Source organism: Equus caballus, chromosome 10 (genome assembly GCF_041296265.1).
Source record: "Equus caballus isolate H_3958 breed thoroughbred chromosome 10, TB-T2T, whole genome shotgun sequence".
Taxonomy (NCBI): domain Eukaryota; kingdom Metazoa; phylum Chordata; class Mammalia; order Perissodactyla; family Equidae; genus Equus; species Equus caballus.
This window is the reverse complement of record NC_091693.1, coordinates 23,005,889-23,032,836: the sequence shown is the minus strand read 5'-3', so window position 1 is coordinate 23,032,836 and position 26,948 is coordinate 23,005,889. Positions and strand designations below refer to the sequence as shown.

Genomic DNA, 26,948 nt, shown 5'->3' with positions numbered 1-26,948 from the left:
TAGAGGAGTAACCTCATGTCCAGCTTTCAGAACAGTGATACAGACATTGTCAGTGCTTTAAGGGTTATGCATTCAACTCTTGTACATCTCTTAATAAAAGAAAAACTTAAATATTTCTAAGTGAGAACTAACAGTAAATGGAGACTGCTGGTTTTCAGTTGACATGGTCCATGTTGCCCACGCCTCATGTCCCGATGCAGGAATCTCCGGCTCTGAAGACAACTATCAATCACTGAGGACTCAGAATGACCTCCATGAACTGGGCAATAGGGGTGATTTTCTTATCACAGACTGTATTTGGAGTTCTTGGAAATTTATCTTTTCTTTATCATTATATCATCCTTCACTTCACTGGGTGCAGGTCAAGGTCCACGGATTTGACTCTCAAGCACCTGATTGTGGCCAACACCTTGGTCATTCTCACCGTAGGAGTCCCCCGGGCCATGGCAGCATTTGGGTTGAAACATTTCCTCAATGACTTTGGATGTAAACTTGTTTTCTACGTCTACAGAGTGGGCAGTGGTGTTACCATTGGCAGCACCTGCCTTTTGAGTGTCTTCCAGGCCATCATCATCAGCCCCAGGAATTCCTGGTGGGCAAACCTTAAAGCAAAAGCTCCCAGGTACATGGGAATCACCACTATCTTCTGCTGGATCATGCGCATGCTGTTAAATATCATTTTTCCTATGTACATAATGGGAAAATGGAGCAACACAAACATCACAATGAAAACGGACTTGGGATACTGTTCTTTTGTCAGTAATAGCAAAATGACTAGATCACCGTATGCAGCATTGATATCATTGCCTGATGTTCTTTGTTTGGGGCTCATGATCTGGGCCAGTGGCTCCACGGTTTTCATCCTGCACAGGCACAAGCAGAGGCTCCAACACATTCATAGGACCAACGTGTCCTCCAGATCCTCCCCTGAGTCCAGAGCTACTCAAAGCATCCTTATCCTGGTGAGTGCCTTTGTGTCCTGTTACTCCCTCTCCTGTATCTGTGAAGTTTGTTTGACTCTTTTTAAAGATCTTAGTCAGTTGATGCTGACCACCTCTTCACTAATCGTTATGTGTTTTCCAACTCTCAGCCCGTTTCTTCTCATGAGCCGAGACTCTAGTGTATCCTGGCTTTGCTTTGCCTGGATAAGCAATACAAAAATTTTCAGTCTGATCAGAAATGTATAAATTGTTTGTGTATCCATGATGATAAGTTGCATACTCATTCATCTCCCATAAATTCATGAGCACATTCAGGAAAGTTCACGTTGCAGGACAGTGGAGGTACACACACTCATACAATAGTATAAATGTACATATACATATATTTAAAAGTATATATTCTATCAGAACAATATTTTTTTCCATCAAATAATAATATTGCATAATGGCCCATTGGGGAACCTAAGTCTTATTCCAACAATTATAAACTATTTTTGCCTTAAATTCTTTATCTGATATTTATCTCACTGTGCTAGTTTATTAATTGGTAAAAATTGTATGCAATGTGTTGCTCATTTTCTGCTAGACTTCTAATGTTCTAGTTCTATCTATTAATAAATATCTAATTGCATACAGTGAAGCAGTATTTTGTTTTTATGAAAGGAATTATTCTACTAACATTTGACATCATAATGCAAAGTTTTATGTATATAGTGGGATCCTGATGACATGTATTTTATTTTCTTATTCTATCTTTACTTCTCCTGTGTTAAAATAATTTTACATTGTATTGTGTTTCCTTAGAGATTGTATATTTGGCATCTTTTAGTTTTTAACCTAGAAATTACAACATAAATTTTTTAAAACTAATCACAGGGTAAAGTTTTTAATATATTTAATCACCACCTAGAAAATAAAAGGACATTTCAATACCAATATATTTGCATTTTCCAAGCTTTTTAACATTTCTTGTGCAATGACAATAATTCTTTTTTTTTTTTTTAAAGATTTTATTTTTTCCTTTTTCTCCCCAAAGCCCCCCGGTACATAGTTGTGTATTCTTCGTTGTGGGTTCCTCTAGTTGTGGCATGTGGGACGCTGCCTCAGCGTGGTCTGACGAGCAGTGCCATGTCCGCGCCCAGGATTCGAACCAAAGAAACACTGGGCCGCCTGCAGTGGAGCGCGCGAACTTAACCACTCGGCCACGGGGCCAGCCCCAATGACAATAATTCTTTTATCTCAGACTCAAGAGTCTCACGCCTTCTGTCAGCATCCATGAAACTAACCGGATAACTTGTTGGATTGCAAACAGTGTAAAATTTATAACTCTTCACATTTCTTGACAGTTCAGGTTAGGAGAATGATAGACGAGAGAGAGACGATTTTCTGGAAAAGGTCAAGGACCCTTCATGGGGCTGGTTAGGGCATATGAGATAGTCTCCTGAGGCCAGTAGCCACTTCTCTTGCACAAGAAGCAGGCAAAGTTATAGGAATAGTCCTCCAGTGACTTCCATGTTCATGAGGCTGGTCTATGACAGCTAGGATTGAACCAGGCAGTCTGTGTGTGCTTTGTTTGGTCTACATTCAACTCCTGGCAGCAGGGAAGGCCGAGTCCCCAGAATTGATACAGAACCATGAGTGAATCTAAATATGATCAGTTCATGTGGCGGAGCTGCAACAGCCAGTGAACTACTAAAAACTACAAAGAATTGTGTCTTGTGGTGCTTTGCTGACTAGCAAGGACTCTCTTTCTCCCTGTGTAACTTCTGACCCCTCCTTCTGATTCAGGTGCTTTAAAGAAACAGAGTATGGATACACTTGAGAATTCTGAGAAGGGAGGGAACACAAACTTGTAGAGTTCTATGGGATCCAGGAGCCCAAGGCACCCTCCTCTGTGGTCCTGTGTGTGTGAGTGTGCTGAGTGCAGTGATGAGGGAAAGGGCTGGGGACCGTGAGGCCCAGTAAAACTAAAAGGGCCAGAGAGAAAGGAGCTGCTGATCTTGTGGACTCTGAGATGCTGCGATGTACAAAAAGAAGGCGGCGGCACAGACCCTGGAGTGAAGACTGAAAAGAGAAACCTCCTCACTCCCTGACTGTCCTCCATGCAGCAACATCAGTAGCTTTGCATTTGCCATGCCCCTGTCTTGGAGATAGCATAGTCTTGCTGCCGTCCCTGATTCCAGCAAGAGTTCAAATCCTTGGTCTGTGTTCATGAAGAGAAGAAAAAAAGCACATAAACTAAGTAAAGAAAACTCATCTTATTGCAGCAGAATTCACAGTGAGGGTAAAAAAAGTTAATGTGACGAGTAGTGTAATTTGGGCGAATCCAAACCCTCTTGTTGTTTATATCCCAGAATCTATAGTGGGAATTGATGTGGGTTATGCTTGTCCTTTCCCATCCCTTAACTTAGATGGAGAAGAGATTATCCCCAAAATTTAAGGCGCAGGCAGAGAAGTGTTAGGGAGACAAATATGGCTGTAATATGGCACCTGTGGGTCAGTCAGACTGTATCCTGAATGGCTTTACCTCCAATGTCCTCTTTGTCACTGTAGTATAGATATAGTTGTGTTTGTTGTCAAGTCACAAGCTTCGTTCTCAAGAGCCTTAACGGGGATGTTATCATTTTCCTCCCAGTGATTGTGGCAAATAAAACCTGATGAAATCTGAGTTCTGTTTTCCTCTTAAGGCTTATTGGAACTATGTGGCCAGATTTATATAGTCCAATTCCTCTAGAAATCAGGAAAAATTGTGACTGATGATGTTTTAACTTGGAGCCTTTAGCAAAGAGAGGGCACCTCCACCTAAAAGTGAGCCTTGGGGTTTTGGCTTCATAGCCTCCATGAAAATGCCACTAGCTACAGAGCTTTTGGAAGTCAGCTATTATCTTGCTACCTAGCTTTTATCAAAGCTTAGCCCTCAACCATAGAGGCCTTTTGGCTCCCCAGCCTGAAATTCAGATGTTAAAGCAGGTCAACTTGAAATACATCACTATCAAGTTAGGAAGGGGGCCAAAATCATTGCTTGACAAATAGAAGAATAAACAGAGATCTATCTCTTCAACATCTCAGCAATATAGGAAAAGTACAGAGCTCCCTTTGAGAAAATTTTATGCCCCTTCAGGCACATGAACAAAGTCTTATGGAAACCTTTCATTACAACCCTCCCTTCTGAAAACACAGGAACTTGCACTTTAGGGGTGTCATAAAGATCTACAAGTGTTTAAGGAAACAGCACCAGCTGAGGAAGGCATGTAGGTCACCTCACTCTCTGGTCAGGGATTTTGTGGATAATACAGTTCCGTTAGACTTCCTTCTTATGGGCCAAAGTCAAGTCTGTACAATTATAAGTCATCCTACTATAACTGTATTTATACAGGATAAGCAGAAGGATCAATACAGAAACTTAAGGAGAAACCCATGTGGTGTTCTCAAGCGCATTGTAATGGTCTATGTGATTTGTTTATCTAGTTGAGTCTGGGATCCTTGTGGTCATTTATGAGATCAACAGATTGGTCCAGTTCTGCTTGTTGATATCCTGTAGGTAGTAATCTTAAATGCTGAATTATGCAAATGGAAAGGATTTGGTCTCAGCCCCTGTTGTTAGATTTATCAGAGATATTAGTAGAGTGAAATACACATAGAAAAATTTGCATGAATTTTACATAAAATATTTTTGTATAAATAAGAATTATCACACTTTGATGAAAAGATTATGTACGCAAACTAAAAGTAAATCCACACAGGTACTGATTAATTAAAAAGAAAATATAATAACTTTATAATGCACAAATATGTCAGACTCCACCGTGCCAGTTGATCAAAATTAACATTAGCAGTCATAGGACCAAGACATGCTTCTAATGTGACGCTCTGGAAAGGACACAACACCACTGCTGTTACCTTCTTGGAAAAATAAAAAAGATTTTCTGAACCTAATATTAGAATACATCAGACAAACTCAAATTGAAACATTTCTGCAACATCAGTGGCCTGGAAATGTCAAAAGTGAAAGCTAATGAAAATCACAGAAGATATAGAAACAGTTCAGGCCAAAAGAGTAGAGACATAGCAACTCAGTGATACATGATTCTGAGCTTGCTCATTTGATATGAAATACATTACAGAAAACTATCAAAATGTGTAAAGGATTTGAGGATGAGATTCCAGCAATGTATCAATGTTAAATTAAAATTTTAATAATTGAATATTGTATGAAAATATCCCAGTGTTTAGGAATTTACATGGAAGTATTTAGGAGTTAAGGGGCATTATATCTTCAACACATCTCAAAAACTTCTATAAAAGTAAGAAGAATTTATATATATGTGAACGTATATGCATGTGTATGTGTACATGAAAGCGTATGTGTATGTAAACACATGGAGAGGAATGTACAGAAGGCTTAATTTTGGGGAAATTCTCCCAAAGGTATATGATATATGGTGATTCTCTACAATTTGTCCAACTGTTTCTGTAATAGTCAATTATTTCAAAATAAAACATTTACAATGCATTTTAGAAAATATAGTTTAGAAATTAATTAAAAACTCATTCAACACTGTTGGAGATAGACAAAATAAACTGTAGTGGAATAAAATTCATGTTAATATGAATAAAACAGAGACTAGTAACGTTATAATAACAAGGAAAGATTTTAATAGTACAATTAAAATAGATGATTTGAGAAAAACCATAAATTAAACAAAATGGTGGCAGTGTAATCAAGTCATGAGAAACTCAAAGCTCTGGAAATTCATAAAGACCTGGTCTACATTTAGAAATATTAAATTACAAAAGGAAATAATGATAAAATTTTTTTGTGCACAAATTTGTGCATCTAGGCATGATACTGTGATTTATAGTAAATGTATATATTGTCTTAGTGCCTGTTCTTGGCACACGGCTTCTAAAACCCTTGGATTTTCCTAAGTGACGAGAACAACACAGATGTCTTTTGTTATGTCAATAACCTGGCTTTTGGAAAGCACTTAAGTACTGGGACTGGTTGCCAGGAGAACCAAGCACATGATTGGAGGGTAGGACTTTCAGTCCCACCCCCCGACCTCCAGGGAGAGGGAAGAGATAGAGGTTGAATAAATCACCAACGGCCAATGACCTAATCAATCCTGCTATGTGATGAAACCTCCGGAATAACTCAAAAGGACAGAATATGGAGAGCATCTGGTTTGGTGAACACATGGAGATTTGGGGAGAGGGTTGTGCTGGAAGAGAGCATAGAAGCACTGTGCCCCTTTTCCATACCTTGTCCTAAGCATTTCTTCCATTTGGCTGTTCCTGGGTTATATCAGTAATCTAGTGAGTGAAATGTTTCTCTAGGTTCTGTGAGCCCCTCTGCAAATTAATTAAACCTGAGGAGGGAGTCATGGGAACCTCTGTTTTGTACCCTATTGGTCAGAAGCACAGGTGACAACCTGGGACTCCGATTGGCATCTGAAGTGGGAGTGGGAGATAGTCTTTTAGGACGGAGCCCTTAAACTGTGGACTATGATGCTATCTCCAGGTAGAGAGCGTCAGAATGCAGTTGAATTGTAGGACACCCAGCTGGTGTCTGGAGTATTGCTTGCTGGTGTGGGGGGAACCTCAAATACATATGGGAATTGACCAGAACTTCCTCTTTACTAGGAAAAACTGCTTCTTTTGATTCTAATATTAACTCAAAAAAAGAAAGAAAAGCAACAATCAATTTCAGTATACAAATTTTAAGGCAGTTAACATTTTTATTCCCCCAATTGCAGGAAGTCTGATCTATTTGAAGGGCAAGTTCTCTGAAAGTTTCAAGTAACATTGCTCCCATGTTGTGTCATTTCTATGAATATATTTTAAAAATAAATTTCTTGCAGCCTTTTGTTGGGTTTGATTATTAGAAAATTCAAAGAAATGTGAAATATGGACTAAACTACAATTTGAACCAAGTGTATAGATGCAACAGTTTAAATAAAAGATTAGCCATTTTGGGGGCCGGCCCAGTGGTGCAGTGGTTAAGTTCGCACGTTCCGCTTCGGAGGCCTGAGGTTCGCCGGTTTGAAGCTGGATGCAGACATAGCACCACTTGTCAAGCCATGCTGTGTCAGGCGTCCCACATATAAAGTAGAGGAAGATGGGCATGGATATTAGCTCAGGGCCAGTCTTCCTCAGCAAAAAGAGGGAGATTGGCAGCAGTTAGCTCAGGGCTAATCTTCCTCAAAAACAAACAAACAAACAAGAAAGGATTAGTCATTTTAATGTTCTGATGTGGTAAAGTAATTACACAAAATTTCTAAATAGAATTAATTCTAGCAATGTGAAGATGGTTCAGTATTAGATGATATGTTTAAATATCTCTGGTAACAGTTTGAAATATGAAAATAATGGAATCACATAAATGTATCAATGTATGTGGGAAAAAATTCATAAATACAAAACCAAGCCAAAGGGAAAAATAGTTTTTATACAAAAAGCTTCCTGAAAACATCATAAAATGAAATTGCGATGCACTTCTCCTAAAGGTAGCATGAGACAAGGAGACCTACTCTGGCTCCAACTGTTAGAGACAGCATTGGCTATCCGGAGCTAATTTTAAAGATAAACAGAAGAGATAAAACTGTAATCATTACTGATTTCAAGCCTAGAAACTACCAGAGAGGCTATACATTTTATAAATACTAGAACTAACAGAACAATGAGCAAGTAGTCAATAATAATGAAAAAGAAACAAGCAAAACAAAAATAAATTCACCGCATACAATTAACAGTAACCAAGGGCTTCACTCTGTCACATATCCACGTAGTGTCACTCCTCAACACTCCGACTCAGCTGCTACGTGCTTTGACCTGCAGTGGCAATGCTTGCAGCACAGTTACGTGTTGCATGTTGTTAGTAAATCCTTGTGGGTTGTTGCAAGAATGAAAGGAATAAAATGGTTGAAATGAGCCTCCTTCTTCAGGCATCCACATGTCTGGCTAAATCACAATTCCTCATGTAAGAACTGTTCATGGTGACACACCAGCCCATGCTCATGTGTGAGTGTGACTTTATGAATGTGGGTGAGGCTGTGTGAGTTTGTGTGAGTGTGCATCATAGTGTGTATAAAGGTGGGGACGTGTTAAGCATGTGGGAAATGTGAATGTATATTTGTATGTGTGCATGTTCACGTCTATTAGCATCTCAGTGTGAGGGTACAAATATGTGAGTGTATGCGTGGACTATGGATTGTCCACCATCACAGATCTAAACCCTGACTTGTAAATTAGGAGGATTGGATAGTGAACATCACTCCAATTGTGGATTTCACGGCATAAAAACACCAAAGGATTAATTGAAACTTATAGTTAATATTTCTTAATGAATTACAAAAGCAATCAATACCGATTACTGAAAATTCAGCAAAAAAATAAGTGTAGAAGGCTGTGGTAACCATTCAAAGCTCTTGAATTTAGGGGGTAACACTGGCTTATCTGATAGTTAAAGGAATTGTTAAATCTACCTGTTAAATCATCTGATCCTGCCTATAAAATCATACTTTTATTTGAGAGACTCATAAACTTGTACAATATCTATGGATATTGTTGTGTTTACAATCCCTATATTTACTGAGGGTTCTGGGAAAAGGTGAGTATAGGTAAATATAATTTGCAACAAAACTTTCGTATTATCTAGACTTCCAAATCAATTGGCACTGAGTCGTGCAAATAAGTTCAGTGATTTTCGTGTAAAGTTTATCATCATGTTCTTTCTTTTACTTGTGTCTCTAGGAAAATCTTTCTCAGGTACTTTGTCTGTTTTAATTTCTCTGCTCATAAGTTAAATCCTGCTGCAGCTCAATGGTCTGAAGACGAGGAAAGACTTCACATTTGAATAGAATAACTCTATGGTGAGCAAGGAAACCAGTGAGACCCATGAGCTTTGCTGCCATCCCTCGTGTGTCAGATCTCAGTATTTCCTGCTGCGTCCGTGTGAGTCTCTGTCTTCCTCCAGGGATCAAAGAAAAGAAAAGGTCTTTCTCAAAAAGTGCAATAGTCTCTTTGGAGATGTTAACTACAAACGTGTAATTGTTTTTCAGTAATTAACAACCAGGAAAAAACTTTTTCACAAATATTCTCAGTTCCCCAAGCCTGTGCTCTCATTACAGCTACATGTGAAATGATAATTGTAGTTGTGAGGGGATGTGAGGTCACAGAATCACAAACCCATATCTAACTGCTCTGGTTGTCTCCCTCCCTCTCACGCAATACTGTCCTGACCAGCACACTGAGCTCACCATCCTGCCAGCTACAAGTCAGAAGAATATTTTCTATTTCAGTCTAGGAGGCAAAGTCTGCAAGCAAGGAGTGACATCTGAGTCTGGCTAAGTAAGTGATGATATTAGAAAAAGAGATTCTTCTGTCTTTGAAACTGGTACAATGCCAAAGCCTCATAGAAGGAAAGAATAATACCTGAGGCATGAGCTGTGCTAGTAAAGAGAGATGGGGGCTTGGACCAATCCCTGGTGCCTCCTAATGTGATTTACTGTGACCCTCAGTGACGGTGGTTGTTGGTGTTTTGTCTAAGTGATAATGAAACCTGATTTTCAATGTGCTTAAGGACAGTAGTTCCGAAATGTATGAGCTGTTCAGCCTACCTTAGAGGAATCATATACTATATTTTCACTACAAATGAAGGTTTCTAGGGGTTAAGAATTCTAATTAATATATGTGATTAAAACTACTAAAACTAAATAAGGGAAACATCTTTGTATTCAAGGAGAGTAAAATGTATGTTTTTAGTAAAAATAAAAATGTATAAGGAATAGAGATATTTCTGTTTATTTGTTTGTTTTATTAAAAAGGTAAATTTGCTATAAAGTAAAACTGGTTATAGAAAAAAATAATTTTTGTCTTAAGGAGAGGCTAAGAAGGAGGGAATACATGGGATAAATTTTGAATGTGGAAAAAAATGTGTAGGTTTGTGGAAGAAATACCCAGAAAGAAAGAATTTTGTGTATAGTCAAGTTGATTAAGATTGAAATGAATTTAATTAAGTGAGTCTTAACATCAAAAGTAACCTGGTGCAGGGACTGGCCCTGTGGCTGAGTGGTTAAGTTTGCACGCTCCGCTGCAGGCGGCCCAGTGTTTCATTGGTTCGAATCCTGGGCGCAGACATGGCACTGCTCATCAAGCCACGCTGAGGTGGTGTCCCACATGCCACGACTAGAAGGACCCACAATAAAGAATATACAACTAAGTACTGGGAAGCTTTGGGGAGAAAAAGGAAAAAAATAAAATCTTTAAAAAAAAGTAACCTGGTGCAAAATTTGATTTTTGTTTTCTTTCTCTTAAAAAGGTAATTTTTTGGACTTTTAATCTGCCCTTGATAAAGCGATTATGAAAGATTTTTCTTTATTTTGATTAAGTCTACCTAAAAGGCAGACATTCCGTGTTTTGCCAAAATAATTTTGTATGTTCAAAAAACTGAGGTCTCTCTATTAAGAGAATTGGATTTTTGTGTTCTCTCTCTTAATAGAACGTGACTCTCTCTATTAAGAGAATTGTGGGGATTTTTTCTTTCTTCCTCCTGCTGAGGAAGATTCACCCTGAGCTAACATCTGTGGCCATCTTCCTCTATTTTGTATGTGGGTCACCGCCACAGCACGGCTGATGACTTGTGTAGGTCTGTGCCTGGGAAGTGAACTTGGGCTGCTGAAGCAGAGCATGCCAAATGTAAGCACTACATCACCAGGCCAGCCCCAATGTTTTTTTTAACTTTTTAACTCTCTATATTTGCCTTGAATATCTTCTGTTGTCACTTTGGTTAAATGGATAACTAAGCATTGTTTCACAGCGATCTATGATCCTTTTAATATTTTTTACAAACTTCCTCAAAATTCAAATCTGAAGTATTTTTTTAATATTGCCTTTTTTTCTTTTTTGCTGGGAAAGATTCACCCTGAACTAACATCTGTTGCCAATCTTCCTCCCCTCTTTATCTTTCCCTCCAAAGTCCCAGTACATAGTTAAATATTCTAATTGTAAGTCCTTCTGGTTCTACATGAGCCTCCACCACAGTATAGCTACTGACAGAGGAGTGATGTGGTTCCACGCTCAGGAACTGAACCTGGGCTGTCAAAGCAAAGTGCACCAAACTTTAACAAGTAGGCCATCAGGGTTGGCTCATAAAGTCTTTCTTTTGACCTGAAAATAAAGTTGAGAATTCCAGTGGGCCCCTGGAGACTTATCAAAGAATTTGTACTCTCTTCCTATAAAGAGGGAGATATTAAATCAATTAGGCTTATTTAGTATTTTAAACTGCATGGGAAGCATTGTCAAACAAATGTTGATAGACCTTCTTAGGTTACATTGCTTGGGTGAGTGACATTAATATACAGGTTTTAAAAATTATATAACATTCGTAAAACTCTGATCTGTCCTGGTTATCAGTCATAATTCTAGTTATCTTAAAATGTTATATGTCACAGAAATAAATAAATTTGTCAATTGCATTATAATGAACCATTTTTAAGTGTTTTGTAATTTATAGATATTACTATTTTACTCTGATGATTTTACAAATATGTTTCATCTTCAGAGTGATTCATGGAAGGACTCTGACACTTACTCTAGAATACAGGCTGCTGATAAACTTTGATATCATAAAACTGAACTGGGTAAGAAACTGCAGAACTCTAAAGGAGAAACGGATGGCTTCATAAAACTGCTAACAAAAGATCAAGATCAAAAATTGATTACATGGGACTGAATGAATTGATGAGGATGATTATAATTTTTGACTTTTGTTTGAAATATTACTGATTTTTAATCATTTGTTTTTCCAGATTTAAGGAAAGCTTTTTCTCTTGTCTCTTAAGCTAACTATGACTTACAGCAATTTGGTAAATTACTCATTTGTAGGCAGAATTAGAACATTTATCTTTTTCTCACTATCTGACCCCTCCAGAATTTGGAAACTTGATGAGTGAGTATTCTTTTTTTCATGGCAATTTAATTATTTGTACGAGTTCAATAAGAATCTCTTCTCCTCATAACAGGACACATATGGAAACATTGTTTATACTACCAAGGCTTTGACTGGAATATCATATTTGAGAGAGGTATGCATAGACTAAGATATGACCAGATAGCTTTAGGAAACAAAGCTCGACTTTATGGAACAAATAAGACCCCTTGGAAATATTGGCCTGATACTTGACTACAGGGTTACCAGCAACCTTACCGGGTGAGTAAATAAGATCACTTCCTGTTGTGTGTCAGAACCTGTTGTGTGTGGTGACGTTGGGCATTTTAGCAACTTACTCAGTTTTCCTGGGTTTCTCCCACATGTACATGCTATTAAAATTGTTTGGTTTTCTTCTGTTATTCTGTCTCATGCCAATGTAATTCTTGGACCAGTAAGAAGAACCTAGAATATTAGAGGAACATTTCTTCATACAGTATTTTCTATTTCAGTCTGAGACTCAGAGTTTGCAAGCAAGGAGAGGTATCAGAGTCTGGGTAAGCGATAACATCAGGAAAGGAAATCTTAAGGGTTCGAACTTGGTCCAATGCCAAAGCCATACAGGAAAAAGGAATAATTCTGAGGCTTGAGCTGAGCTAGTAGAGAGAGATGGGATCCTACATCTGACACCAATCCCTGTTGCCTCCTAACGCAATTTAGTGTAATCCTCGCTGAGGGTGATTGTTGGTGTTTAAACCAAACGATAATGAAGCCTGGTTTTTAATGTGCTTAAGGACTGTCACACTGAAGTCAATCAGCCTGCCCTACAGGAATCATAAACTACATTTTCAGGATTAGTAGTGGTATGACTATAATACTATGGTTGTAATAAACCCTGGGACACATCCACAGGAATCATGTAGCCCTGTGTAGAAATAATTTATCTAAATGGCAACTGCTGGAATAGAAATGTTTTCTCTAATTCCAAGCTATGAAGTGCTTAATGGAGATAGTAATTAGTCACTACGGGAAAGATCCATGTTCTGTTGATTTTGGTGAGACTGTTTTCCACCTTTGTTAGGAAAGCAGCATTTAAGGAAATAGTAACATTACAAACTGTGTTTCAGTAGCTGCTGTCCAACACAAAAGTATCTTGTGACATATTCTCTGGTTAAATGTATTTTCAGATCAATTCCAACAATTTCATTTCACAAAACGTACAATTTTCAAATCCTAAAGATTCCTTCGTATATATATGACATTTTAATATCTTTCACAAATCTTATTCCTATTGATAATGCCTTTTCTTAAGACTTGTATTAACAAAAGATTATTTTATGATTTGTAATTAGTAACATTTAGTTACTACTCTACACTTCTTTATTACATATTGGTGTTTCACATCCCACCATTTAGAGCTTGACATACGGTTCAGTGATTCCCCTGACAGGTAATATTTTGTTCCTAGAATCAAAGTAAATTCATGTTTCTGATGCCATTAATATAGAGCCAATTGTATATTTGTTAAATACAGTTTTTCATGGAGCCGATCTCTGTAGAATTATATAAAATCAGTGCATCTACATTTTATTACACTAAATCTTTACTCATAATTGGTGTTGTGCTTTGCAAAAATCCTTACACATAAATGGAAACTTGTTACAAACAATATTATAACATAAAATATCACAAATCTAAAATGAAATAACAAGGTAGGAAAAAAAGTAAATACACTTCTGTATTATTCGAAGAACACAGCTAACGAGCATTGTTAGAATGCCATAGTATATAAACTCACCATCTTTATACCAGCCCAGCCAGGTTCAAAATCCACCTTATCCATAAAAAAGGTTTGAATTTGGACAAATAATTAACCTTTGTCTGCTTCACTGCGCCTTATCTTTTCAATGAAAATAAAGTACTGACTATCTCATGAAGTTATGAAGAACGTGGGCTGTACTACACATCCAGCCTCTATAGCGGTGAAACATAGTGTGCAAGAGTGCTTTAAAGGTTATACATCCAACTCTTAGAAACATGTAAATAATAATTAAAAAAAAACTTTAAGTTAATATTTCTAAGTGGGAACTAAAGGAAGTGGAGATATTGGATTTCAGTTGTAGCTTATGCCTCATTTTCCCATGCAGGAATCTCTGGCTCAGAAGAAGGATGTCAATCACTGGGAAATGACAGAATGGCCTCCAGCAATCTGGCAATAGGAATGTTCTTTGCATTACAGACTATAGTTGGATTTCTGGGGAATTTCTCTTTTCTTTACCACTATTTTTTCCTTTACTACACAGGATGCAAATTTAGGTCCACAGATTTGATTCTCAAGCCCCTGACTGTAGCCAATCTCTTGGTTATTTTGTCTAAAGGAGTCGCCCAAACAATGGCAGCTTTGGGGTTAAAAGATTTCCTCAATGATTTGGGATGCAAATTTCTTTTCTATCTTCATAAAGTGGGCAAGGATGTGTCCCTTTGCACCACCTGCCTCTTGAGTGTCTTCCAGGCCATCATAATCAGTCCCAGGAACTCCAGGTGGGCAGAACTTAAAGCAAAAGCTTCCAAGCACATGGGCACCTACAACACCCTCTGCTGGATCCTGAACTTGATATTTAATATTACAATTCCTGTGCATGTAGCTGACAAATGTAGCGACAAAAATACCACAAGAAAACAAGATTTCGGCTACTGTTGTGCTATCGTTCAGGACAAAATCAAGCATTTATTGTATGTACTACTGTTATTATTCCGTGATGTTTTATGTCTGGGGCTCACGCTCTGGGCCAGCAGCTCCATGGTTTTCATTCTGTCCAGGCACAGGCAGCGGGTCAAACATTCACAGGACCAGTTCTTCCTCCAGACTCTCTCCCGAGTCCACAGCGACCCAAAGCATCCTTGTCCTGGTATGTACCTTTGCATCTTTGTACACTCTGTTCTCCATCCTTCACATTTGTTTGGCTGTTCACAACAAGCCTGGTTTGTGGCTATTGAACACCTCTACACTAATTGCTGGGGGTTTCCCAACTGTCAGTCCCTACATTCTCATGAGTCATGACTCCAGAGTATCCACCTTCTGTTTTGTTTGGATAAGGACTACAAAAGCCCTTAAACTTGTAAGAAATATATAAATCGTATGTTAGATCAACTCGAAATATCTTGGGAGTAGTACACTTTTTACAATCCCCATTATTCAAACTTGACCCAAAACATTCAGAAATAGAAAATAAAAACAAACATCAAAAGATGTAATTTATATAATTTAACGTTCAAATTAAAAATACTTTTCCAAATAACTGAGAATAAAGAAAATTATGAAATTAATACCAGATGTCATGCAGTATCTCTCAAAGGTACTCGAATTTATACTTCATCTTCAGAAGTGTGGACTAGAACAAACTAAATTCAGAGAAAGAAAAATGAATTTATAGCTACACAAACAGAAAATCTGGTTCTTTCAAACCAAGGTCTCAGCCTTCCACCACCATAGTCCCTGGAACTCAGCCCAGGGTTGAGCCCTGCTCCAGGATGAATTGGGGACAGAAATGGAAATTATGTTGTAAAGGGAGTCTGTGTAAAATTGCACATTCCTCACAGCAGGTAGTTTTGCATTTCACGTTTTAGTTTCCATCACTTACAGAGACAAGTCCAGCTGTTGCTTAATTAAATAAGTTCTAATTCTCTGAAGCCTCAGACTTGCGGGATCCACCCACCACCCCACATGCCACCCCCCCAGACCCCCGAGGCTGCCTCGAGCCGCCTCACTCGCGCAGGACATGCGTCTCCATCCTTTCGCAAAAAGAGCTTTGATTTATACCATTTTGGGTAGGTAAGAGGAAACAGTGCTTCCGATATTTAGTGGCCCGCACGTGTCTAATCTTTTACGTAACCCTGCCCCACTGGACACTAAAGAGATTCCAAAACCTCCAAAGGCCGAGCCCCAGAAACTGCTGCGCCCGGACACTAACAGACCTGGAAACCCAGACAGTCAGGTCGCAGGACCAGGCCCCGCCCCTCTGGGCCCCGCCCCCAAGTCGACTCCCTCCCTGCGCGCTTCCTGCCCAGTGCGTGCTGCGGGAACCGTCCCGCCCCACTGTGGCCCCGCCCACTCCCGCCCACTGCGCACGCGCACGCGCACGCGCACGCCCCTGCTTAACTGAAACCGAGCGAGGCGCGCAATCCGGTGAACGAGTTCGTTTTCGCTTCAGACGTGCCCTTTGCTGCTTCCCCCAGCCCCCGCGTACGTTCAAACAAACCCCTTCGTACCCCTCGTCCCTGGCCCGGTAAGTCCCGGCAGCACCGCGAGGCGTAGTGGCTCTGGTCGCTCGCCGTGTGTCCGCGACTGTTTCAAGTTAAAAGCCTCTGAGGCGGGCACCCGACCCCCTCCTTTTGGCTTTTGTTCCGGGCAGACGCCGCCTGCCGCGTCGTTTTCCTGATCAAAACCCTTCGGTGCCGCCAGTCCCCCTCCGCCTCAGCTCCCCCCACCCCCTTCACCCCCCGCGTTGGGTAAAGTCCTCAGGCGCGAATTGGGTTCCGGTCTTGGGGGCGCCTTTCCCGCTGCCTCCAGCCTGGCTTCCTGGAGTGCAGAGATGGCTCTGGCTGTCCTTGAGGTGCCGGCCCTGATATCACTTCCCCTCCATTAAACCCAGCATGTGTGCGGTTAAAACCAGAGCACTCTTTGCCTGCTTGCTCCCTGGCTCCAGAGTCCGCTATATGCCACGGAGATAGTGGGCCAAGGGTACCCACCTGCGTTCCTTATCTCCTCTTCCCTGCAAACCGGCCCAAGGCTGACCGGGAGCTGGTGGGAAAGCTCCGACCAGCAAGGTCACTGACAGACCCTCCTACCCCCCCCCCCCCCATCTACAAGGAGCCACATTCCTCACAAACTTTTAAAACCCCTGCCTCCCCTCTTTCGGGGAGACGAGATGAAAGGAGACAAATTTGAGGGCTTGGACTCCCAGGGCAGGCTGGGTGGGGGACAGAAACGGACAGACTGAGGTGGAACTAAAAAGACTGTGAAGAAGGACAAAATGAGGGCAGAATAGGAGATAGAACAGGTGGACTTTGAGAAACAGTAGGGTGAAAGAGTGAACCAGTGAAAGAAGGACAGAAGAAAATAGAGAAAAAGAGGGATCTCTGGAGATGAAGGGGAATGAAATAGAGAATGGGGTATCTTCACCAGCAGCAGAAGTCAGTCGGCAAAGGTGGGAACATCAGACTGAGTGACGGGAGTAAGAGTTGGGGCCATAGAAGCAGGGACCTGCTGGAACGTTGAAAGGGGCTGAAGTTTCTGCACCTGGTTTCCAATGTGGGCGGGGCTCCTGTACCACCAAGCAATTCTCCAGACTCAGCTGGGGGTCCTACAATTTAACTCAATTCTGACAGCATCTACCTGGAGATGGTGTCAGATCCCACAGGTTTAGGGCTCAGTCCCACAAGACTCCCCTCCCCCCAGACTCCAGTAGGAAGTCCAGGTTGTCACCTGTGTTTCTGACTGACGGGCTGTAGATTGGAGGTTCCAAAGAACCCACTTCCTAGGATTTGGTTAATTTGCTAGAGTGGCTCACAGAACTAAGAGAAATGCTTGAGTTACTAGATGACCGGTTTATTATGAAACGATATAACGCAGGAACAGCCAGATGGAAGAGATACATAGGGCAAGGTATGGGGAAGGAGCATGGAGCTTCCATGCTGTTTGAGCATGCCACTCCCTGAGTCTCCATGTGCTCAGTAACCCAGAAGCCCTCTGAACCCCGTCCTTTTGCGTTTTTATGGAGGTTTCCCTACATAGGCAGGATTGATGAAATCATTGGCCATTGGTGATTGGTGCGAGTAATCATTGCAGTCAGGTAGGTGACCTTGAGGGAGAAAAGTTGTTTTGTGTGTTACAGCCTCTCGTCTGTTTTCTCCCTCAACTTTGCCAGGATCCCCTGTGTAGTTCAGATACACACTTCTGCTATTCTTCTATCAGTTTGCACAATCTCAAGACACAATCAAGTCATAATATGAGACTTTGAACATTTAAGCCAAATGTCATTGCAAAGTCGGAAATCTTAGAAACCAGGAACGTTTCTGAACAGCCAGGGGGGCTCTCCTCCTGCTGAATTTAGGCTCTTTTATTGCCAGAGTGTGTCTGCTCAGCCTCAGGCAGCTACTCCAGAGGATTAGCTCGCCAGGATTCTGGTTGGTCAACTTGCCCAGGCTTAGTCTTTGGACCTCTTCTCTTGCTACTCCACCATCTTTCCATATCAACTCATCTCATTGCTGTCAACACCTTGAGGTCTCTCAATTTCACGTCTCCAGCCCAGACCTCTCCTCTGAACTTCAGGCTCCTGTGTCCAGCTGTCTCCTCGACATCTCTGGTGGGACATCTAACAGGCATGTCCACCTTAAGATGTCCAAAGATGATCTCCTGGACGTCCCCAAATGTGTTCTCCTGCAGTCCTCCACATCTCAAGTAAGGGCAACCCTGTGCTTCCTATGACTTAGGTGAATATCTTGGTATGTTTTTAAAACATGCGTTATACTATATTATTTGTAAGTGTATTAATATCAAAATAATGGGGAAATTAGATGTTAACTTACAGTGAGGGAGGAAACACTCCTTCCAGAATTCTTTGGGGGCACGGGAGAAAAATGTTAGAAGACCACATCTTTCGCAATCTGCTTTCCCTAGTGCCTTTCTGACCTCGTCTCCTAGTTGTCTCCCCTTTGCTCATTTGGCTCCAGCCACACAGAACCCTTTGTCCTTGTTGTGGCCAAGGACACCACTGCCTCAGGCCTTTGCATGTGCTGTGTCTTTGCCTGGAAGTTTCTGGCCACTCAGATGCAGGTGGCAAACACCCTCCCCCAGATCCTTGTTCTCATATCACCTTCTCAGTGGCGCCCTCTCTCACCTCCTCCCCTTTAACAGGCCAGCCACACCCTCACCCCCACTGCTGCTCCATATTGCCTGCTCTGCATGTTTTGTTCTGCTGCTTTCCCTCCTACTGTCTGGATACTGATGACAACAAGGTCGCAGGTGGTGAGAAGAGCCAGAGTAGGGGAGGTGTGCTGGGCTTGCCTCTGAGTGGTGCTCAATCCTGACCTCAGGTTAGATTGCTGAGTCATTTTGCAAATACATCCCTTGTGGCCGCTTACCAGAGATTTCCATTCAAATAGTCTGGCAGGGCCCCCCCTCAATATTTGAAGTGTCTGAGTTGATTCCAGTCTTTATTCAGCACTGAAAACTAAGGCTGTGAGTCCTCCATTTCTGAAGGCTGGCCCCGATCCAGGGGGAGGTGGGGGCCTCTGCTCTCTATGGGGTTTGATCAGGGCCAGGTCTGTGACTTGAAGGGGAGGGTCAGTCCAGCCCAGATCCCCACTGCTGCAGTGTATGTGAGGGCTTTACTAGGAAGGGAGTGAGTTCTGAAGCAAGTGGTGGAAAAACTCACTTGTTGGTCTCTGTAGGAGTTTGCCATCGCTGAATCCCTCCTGTGGCAGTGGGCAGCGAGGACCGTCTATTCTACGTGGCAAGGTCTTCCCTGCACGTGTGATTGTGGCACAGGAAGGGTTATGTTGATTCTAAGCATTAAACAGCGTATTTTCAACACTCAGCTTTGACTTCTCAAGACTCCACTTGCCTGAGAAAGAAGCTCAGATGAAGAGGAAAGAAAAGGAATCAGGAATGGCACTTTCTCAGGTGAAAATCCTACTCTTGGTTGATTATTCTTTCTCTCCTTCTTAAATGCCCTTCTTTGGACTTCCCAATCTTCTCTGACTCTGAGGTATCCTCCCTGACACCTGTTTTCTCACACTCACCCAGGGCCTTCCCTCAGTCCCTCTCATCTCCACTTAGATTCCATCTCACCACGACCCAGTGACATGGAACTTGTGGGGAGGCGCCACAGGGCATGGTCCTGAGCAGGGCTTCATATCCCTGGATTGGAGACAGGGTGTCTGTGAGGTTGGGCAGCAGGGATTGTTTAGGGCTGTGTCTGGATTCCCTGACAGCTCTCTCTAGACCAGGATAGAAGAAACTGCATAGTTATGTGCTGCATTAATTGTAAGAACAGCTGGAAGATTCTGGAAAAGAAGAGTAATAAGGAGAACCTGTTCTGCCTGACTTTACAATACATTCTAAACAAGCGAATCAGTGTAGTTCTGGCTCCATAGCATTCGTCATTTGGAATAGCTTAGAAAGTTCAGAAACAGACATCAGTGACAAAAGATGTTTTACTCCATAATTGGTTTTAAATATGGAATCCACTTAAACATGTAGCAGGACATTTTTTTAAATCAGTCTCAGCACATCCATCCCGTGGAGACTTTGGTGTTTCGGCAGGGACTCTAATTCAGTAGATGTTTTAGGTAAAACAGTGATAATTCAGCTACGATGGTGGGTGATAGATATGGCTTTATCTTGGTCATCAGAGAGGCTGGAGCCAAATTCCACTTCCACCATTATCATTAGACATTGCGTCTCTTTTATTTTAAACATCATTTGCTGTACATATTTGTTTTGTGATCAAACTCCAAACTAGAATGCAGCTCAGGGACTAAGAATTAAAACATCCCCTTCCTTGTCATGTGCTCTGCCATCCTCATGACTCCATCAGAACCCTTGTCATCAGTTCTGTGGCAAGAGTCAGCACAAATCTTGTAAAAATGCATTTATATGCCATTATGAGATTTTAGAAAAAATTCTTCAGTGAATGATTCATTGTGATATTTTAGTCTGCAGATTTAAAAATTTACACAGCATATGTCTAAAAGTTGTTTTCATGTTAGTGAAAACAGATACAGCTTGCTCTTTACACCCTCATTGGAGCATTCTCTAAATGAGGGCACATGGGACCTTTAGAATTTTTTTGCTGACAAAAAGAATGCCACAGTGGCTGCCTGTGGGCAGGCTGACTTCACTGCAGGTGTCTGAGGATTTCTCTGGGTTGCACAACTTGATGTCTGATTACTGGGTCAAGGATGGTACATTTCATATTTTGATAGATTCTGACCAGATGCCCTCCCCTAAAGCTGCACAGGTACCCTATCCCACCAACACAACCCGAGGTTTCCCCCAATATAAGCAAAAACAGGTACTGTAATCATCTGTATTTTGAAAATCTAGGGAAAGTGGCAATCCTTTATTTGTGTTTCCATTTCCCAAGACATCACTCATGCTCTGGCTCATCTAGAAATTGAATATCACTTTGTGTGTAGAATGTAGTATCTAGTACTTATGTATAGACCATCCTGTGTTGTTTTTTTCATTTATATATTTGTTTTATCATCCGCAAAAATATGAAATCACAGTGGTTTAGTGGATTTCATGTCCTCTGAGGGAAAAGTGTAATAAAGTTAGAGATATGTAAACTGCTCACACTTATCACAGTTACGTGCATCTGTGGAAACACTTGCTTCAGTCTGACGGACAGTCGATACTTCTCTCATTTTGTGTGAAGATAAGAGCTCCTCTTGTGATCGCTTGGTGAAATATGTTTTTCCTTTCAGGGACAGTTGACATTCAGAGATGTGGCCATCGAGTTCTCTCAGGAGGAGTGGGAATGCCTGGACCCCGCTCAGAGGGCCTTGTACAGGGACGTGATGGTGGAGAACCTCAGGAACCTGCTCTCCCTGGGTGAGGAGAGCTGCCTCCAGAAGTCAGGATCTGCCCTAGTGAGTCTCTTGGGAGCCTCTGCCTTGCTTAACTGAGATTGAAGCTGTGTTGACTCTGAAATGAAAAGCTTCCTAATGTGGCATCTAGACTTTCACCTTCCCTTTTCTTTGGATGATCTGCCCACTCCACACTAGATTAGTGGTGGTTCCAGAAGTTGAGTAAGAGCAAAACCTTATAGCAAACTTTTAAAATATCTGATTGCCTGAGGGACTGGCCTGGTGGCATAGTGGTTAAGTTAGCGCACTCCGCTCTGGTGGCCCGGGGTTCTCAGGTGTGGACCTACACACCGCTCATCAAGCCATGCTGTGGCAGCATCCCACAGACAAAATAGGAGGAAGATTGGCACAGGTGTTAGCTTAGCAACAATCTTCCTCAAGCAAAAAGAGGAAGATTGGCAACAGATGTTAGCTCAGGGCCAATCTTCCTCACCAAAAAAATATCTGATTGCCTGGTTTTACCCTTAGGCTTTTGATTCAGTAGTTCTTGGGAAAGAGCTAGATATCTGTATTTTCAGTATTCCGTAAGCATTCTGAGGGAGACAGTCAGTGGACAAATTTGTGAAATATTTTTCTAGACCCTTCTGTAATGTTCTCTCTTCTCAGCTGAATAAAGGACTGGGATGGTATTCTGGAAAAACCACAGCACATCATGTTCCTTTCTTCTTATAAGCAGGAATCTCTCTTTCTGCCCTGAATATTATCTCCATTTTGGAGCAAGGGAAAGAGACCTAGACTGTACAGAGCCAGGTGAAAATAGTAAGAAAACCAAATGGATCGGAATATGTCAAAGATGCTTAGAGAGGCAAGAGCTCACATGCACCGTGGGGAGGCTGCACCATTAAACATTGTTTGGGAAACTCTCCCCAAATGGGAGAGGTATGTGAAAAAACAAGTTTCTTTCTTGTGAACTCTCCAAGGAAATTTTTTCTTTCCCCCAGCTATCATCCTCTCACCCTCCAGTGGTGCTCTGACTCATGCAAAGACAAAGCAATGTCTTTATGACCACCGACAATGCTTAATATCTGGCCCCTGTGACCTCGTTGACATCTTGACTTTGGGCAGCATGGGTGAGCTGCTTCTAAGGGATCCTCTTTCCCCCTTGATTCCCTCTACTTACTTCTCAGTTTGTATAGATCAGAGCTAAGGCCTCCTTAAGTCCTGGTCCAGGCTCCATCACCGTTTCGTGTACTGGGGAGAACTCAGGAGAAGAAGAACATTGGCTCCTCTTCCTTTGCGTCTCGGGGCCCCGGGAATTGCGGGGACCGTCTTAGGCCCTGTGTGCCTGGTCAAGTGGCTCAGGCATTTCTTCAGTTCTGCTTGTGCCTCAGTTCAGAAATGTGTGTAACAAAGAAGTGGGGTGGATCTTCTGAGATTGCTGCTCAGCAGTACTGTAAAGACAGTGGCTGGAGAGATTGTCTCTGATCCTCAGTCCCACCTGGGGAGCATCTCTGTCTTTCAGGTGCTCGGCCTGGAGTCTGGGCAGAGCACATGGCTTCTTCTCCATAATCACACAAAGTCTCACACCCCCTACTTGACTTCCATGTCTTGTATTTTTCTCCCTCTTCCAGCTCTCTTCCTAGTTGGAATATAGAAAAACCTTGGCTCGTGTTGGTTTCATATTCTCTTACGTTTGGTGATTTTTGCCTTTTGCTTTTGAAATACTCATTCCTAGAGTCTGAAATTTCCTCCTCTTTTTCTTTTTCTGCTTTATCTTCCCCAAATGCCCCCAGTACATAGTTGTATACTCTAGTTGTGGGTCTTTCTAGTTGTGGCATGTGGGACGCCACCTCAGCGTAGCCTAATGATCAGTGCTGTGTTGGCGCCCAGGATCAAACTGGCAAAACCCTGGGCTGCTGAAGCAGAGCGCACGAACTCAACCACTCAGCCCCAGGGCCAGCCCCTCCTCCTCTTTTTCTACTGCGATAACCCATCTTTAGGTGAAGGACACCTTCCAGTGGACTTTCCCATGGAGTGGGTTTACTGGGTAACAGAAAATTCTTGAACACCTTGAGTAATATGTTACAAGAAATATTATCCTGCTACATAAAACAGTGCCCCTTGAAGCACTGAGTAGAGTGGTCAGCATGTCCAAGGACATGTTTATCTCACGAGAGTATCACAAGAGCCTAGCTAATAACTATTTCCTGTTGTCTTTCTGGTTTCTGTGGAATGTCACAAAAGCATCTATCAAGGGCACCGTGACAGTTTTGACCACGTTTATTAATGGTCATCGCCTTTGTGCTGGCAACTATTGTTGGCGCCACATTGTGCATCCCCTGTGTGTGCTGCTGTTCATTCTTCAACAAACGTGATATTGATGCATCATATTGAAGGAGTTCATGAAATTGAACGACGTGCACGATGTTGAAGTCTACCTTAATTTATTTTGTTTAGGCTACTGTTGCTTTCATCTTGCACATTTCCATGTGTTAGAAATGAACTTGCTTTTTGTTTATTTAATCATTAGTTACATGTTTTTGATGACGCTCATAGGGTTCTTTGTTTTATATCTGTATTTGTGCGACTGTTGAATCAGGGAATAAATATTGTTTTATATATTATCCAGGAAGATTTACTAATTGAGTGTTGAGGGTTACAGCTCAGTACCAATTTCCCCCAAATCTGTACAAACTGTAGAATTTTGTGAAAAGATAGTCTTAATTATTCCTTTTACTTCTATTTCACCTGAGACAACTGCAGATGTCGGTTCAAAGCTCAGTGTCACCTGTGCTTCTGACTAACTGGCAGTAGATCAGAGGTTCCAACGACCCTTTCCTTGGGTTCGATCAATTTCCTGGAGCAGCTCACAGAACTGAGGGAAACACATTTACCAGTTTATTAAAGGATGTGATAAAGGATACAGTTGAACAGCCAGATGAGGAGATGCGCAGTGTGCGGAAGGGGAGCGTCCCGAGAGCAGGAGTTGCTGTCCCTGTGGAGTTGAGGTGTGTCACCCTCCCAGTGTGGATGTGTTCCCCGGCCTGGAAGCTCTCTGAACCCACTACTACAGGAATTCTATGGAGGATTCCTCATGTAACCGTGATCAATTATTATCTCCATTTCCAGCCCCTCTTCCCTCTCTGGAGGATGGGGAGTGGGGTTGAAAATGCCAAGCTTCTAATCAGGCTTGGTCTTTCTGGTGACCAGCCCCCATTCAGGAGCCCACCCAGAGTCTCCTCAGTAGAACAAAAGATGCTCCTAGTGCTCCTATCACTTAGGAAACTAAAAGGGTTTCAGGAGCTCTGTGTCAGGAATCCGGGGCAGAGAACAATATATATTTTTTCTATTATCTCATGCCACGTCTCAAACCAAAGTCAGTAAATTAACATCTCTGGGGCTAGGAACCACTTATTATAATTTTAAACCTAACCAGGTGATTCTGATGTGCAAATAGAGAACCATTCTCTTTTTGCGCTAATCACACTTCAACCTACATATGAAACACATGGAATTATTAAGAACCCAGATACTGGTCCAGTAGGCCTGGCTTGTGCCTGAGGGTTTGTATTTCTTGCAAGCTACAGGGCCCTAGATTATACTGTGTGTACCTCAGTCCTCTTAGGTAAATAAGCTTCGATGCAGAAAAATAAAGAAAATGGAACAGAAGTGATAAATGTCAAAACACCTGTAATACATGATATATTTCAGAGAGTTTTGTTAATATTGAAATAAATTAATCAAACATAATGCTGCAATGGTTTTTAATTAAAAATGTACAAGGTTAAGAGAATATTCCCCATTCCCAAGGCAAAGACAATTTCCACCAACACTCACCCTCAGTGTCAAAAATTCTAGACTCAGGATACAGACCTTTGCCACATCCATAGATGAGCCTTTTAAGTTACCCAAACTTCAGTCATTTACTCACCCACAAAGATGAATTTCAGAGTTTTCTATTGACATTATAGTATAACGTGGCTTCTTCATGTTGACTGACTTCCTTACATAATTATATCTCATTTACAAAGGAATGCGTATGACAGTTTCAGAAGCTCCATTTTAAATAAATTTACAAAATTTAAAGGTAGTGTCTGTTCATTGATCCCCAGTATTATCTGGAGTTCCAGCATTTGCACAGGCCCCACCTGGGGAAGCTCTGATTCACCAGACACAGCTGCTCTTGCCTCTTTCCCCTCCTCAGTCTCTCACTGTCTTCTCAGTCGTGTGAGACTTGAGGCACCGTCTTCTCTCCATGGGAGGGGCGGAGGTTCCCACTCACAGTCACTCTCCTGGAGTGAGAATAAGATCAGAAGGTCCTCATAGAAGACACTTGCTGGGACATGGGAATCTGTCCCTCAGAATTCTCTAAGATGTGAGGGCTCTGGCTGCAGGTGTAGACTTCTCTGGAGGGAGGGAGGTAGGAGTGGTTGAGAACCTGGAACTCTGTCATTCCTTGTCCCAACTCATGAAGACTGTGCCAGCTTATAACATGCCTCCTGGGGGCTGGGAGACAGTACTGTCTGGACTGGGCTCAGGTGAGGTGAGTTGGGGAGTTGAGTGGAGCCTGGAGGTCAAAGCTGGGCATCAGGGCTGTTGTCTTCCTGGTCACTTGGGGTGTCTGTTTGGATCCGAGTCCAGTTGTGCTGGGGGGAAGCTGAAAAGCCTGGACAGCCTCCAGACGAGGTCACTGAGAACTCAGCTGGGGTTTAAAAATGCTGAATCTTATTTTGGGGGGGGGGGGGTTCTGGCCAGTCTAGACTGGGACCTGGGAAGACCTCCTGCCCCCAGCCTAGATGCTGAACTTAGAGTTCGTGCCACATTTTTGTGTGGCAGTCTGTGAGCTAGGTTTTGAGTCCACATAAGGACATTGGACTTGTGCCTGGGGGTTACAGACACGACCCAGGGCAAGTGTCTTCCTGGTAGACTGGGGAACAAAGTGGGAGAACATCAGGCCTGCTGGCTGTCGACTTGGCAATGAGAGGTGGGTCCTGGCAGGAGCCCTTTAGAGCTTGGTGGGATGAGTCAGTGAAGGTCACCTCATGTCTTTGGGCTGGTCCACAAGTACTCAGTTCAGGTGCTTTCTTGAGAAACGGTGTAGTGTACAAGGACCTCATATCGAGTGTCTTGACAGGTGGCTGACCTGTGAGAACAGGGCGCAGGACAGATCTCTTTTGGGTTGTTTGGAGAGGTACTGACCTGGTGGGATGCTGGGGGAGAAGAAACCTCATGTTAGACACCTCGGGAGTCAGAATTGTCTAACTGTATGAAGTGAAGGATGGACATATTCCACCAGAACATAGAAAACATGAAAATAATAAGCAACTTAGGACAAATGGGAAATGGCAGAATAATAGATATGGGAAAAATAAGTATACATTAGGATTTTCTCTACATCAGGAGGAAAAAGGCACAACCAAATTTAAACACACAAAACATGCAGAATCAAATTTCACAGAAAAGACATACAAATAATCATTGTTCAT

The 26,948-nt window shown here is 41.9% G+C and overlaps 2 protein-coding genes and 1 pseudogene across 2 annotated transcripts; all 3 read left to right on the top strand.

Annotated features, from left to right (window-relative positions):
• Positions 1 to 245: 245 nt before the first annotated feature.
• EQUCABV1R917 (vomeronasal 1 receptor equCabV1R917) lies at positions 246 to 1,187 on the top strand. The gene has a single exon (NM_001166861.1). The coding sequence runs from the start codon at positions 246 to 248 to the stop codon at positions 1,185 to 1,187; it is 942 nt and encodes a 313-aa protein (NP_001160333.1).
• On the top strand, positions 14,063 to 15,002 carry EQUCABV1R-PS942 (vomeronasal 1 receptor equCabV1R-ps942 pseudogene; annotated as a pseudogene).
• LOC106781598 (uncharacterized) lies at positions 15,593 to 25,212 on the top strand. Its single transcript, XM_023651476.2, has 5 exons — positions 15,593 to 15,696; positions 15,804 to 16,154; positions 19,468 to 19,552; positions 21,361 to 21,525; positions 23,707 to 25,212. The coding sequence occupies exons 1-5, from the start codon at positions 15,593 to 15,595 to the stop codon at positions 23,725 to 23,727; spliced, it is 726 nt and encodes a 241-aa protein (XP_023507244.2). The 3' UTR covers positions 23,728 to 25,212.
• The last annotated feature ends 1,736 nt before the right edge of the window (positions 25,213 to 26,948 follow it).

What these genes read in the sequence shown, in the direction of transcription:
- EQUCABV1R917 (NM_001166861.1), top strand. Translation starts at nt 246, where the DNA reads ATGACCTCCATGAACTGGGCAATAGGGGTGATTTTCTTATCACAGACT.
- LOC106781598 (XM_023651476.2), top strand. Translation starts at nt 15,593, where the DNA reads ATGCCACCCCCCCAGACCCCCGAGGCTGCCTCGAGCCGCCTCACTCGC. An exon ending in TACCCCTCGTCCCTGGCCCG is followed by an intron (nt 16,155 to 19,467) that starts GTAAGTCCCGGC and finishes TTCAACACTCAG; the next exon opens with CTTTGACTTCTCAAGACTCC. An exon ending in CAGGAATGGCACTTTCTCAG is followed by an intron (nt 19,553 to 21,360) that starts GTGAAAATCCTA and finishes TTTTCCTTTCAG; the next exon opens with GGACAGTTGACATTCAGAGA.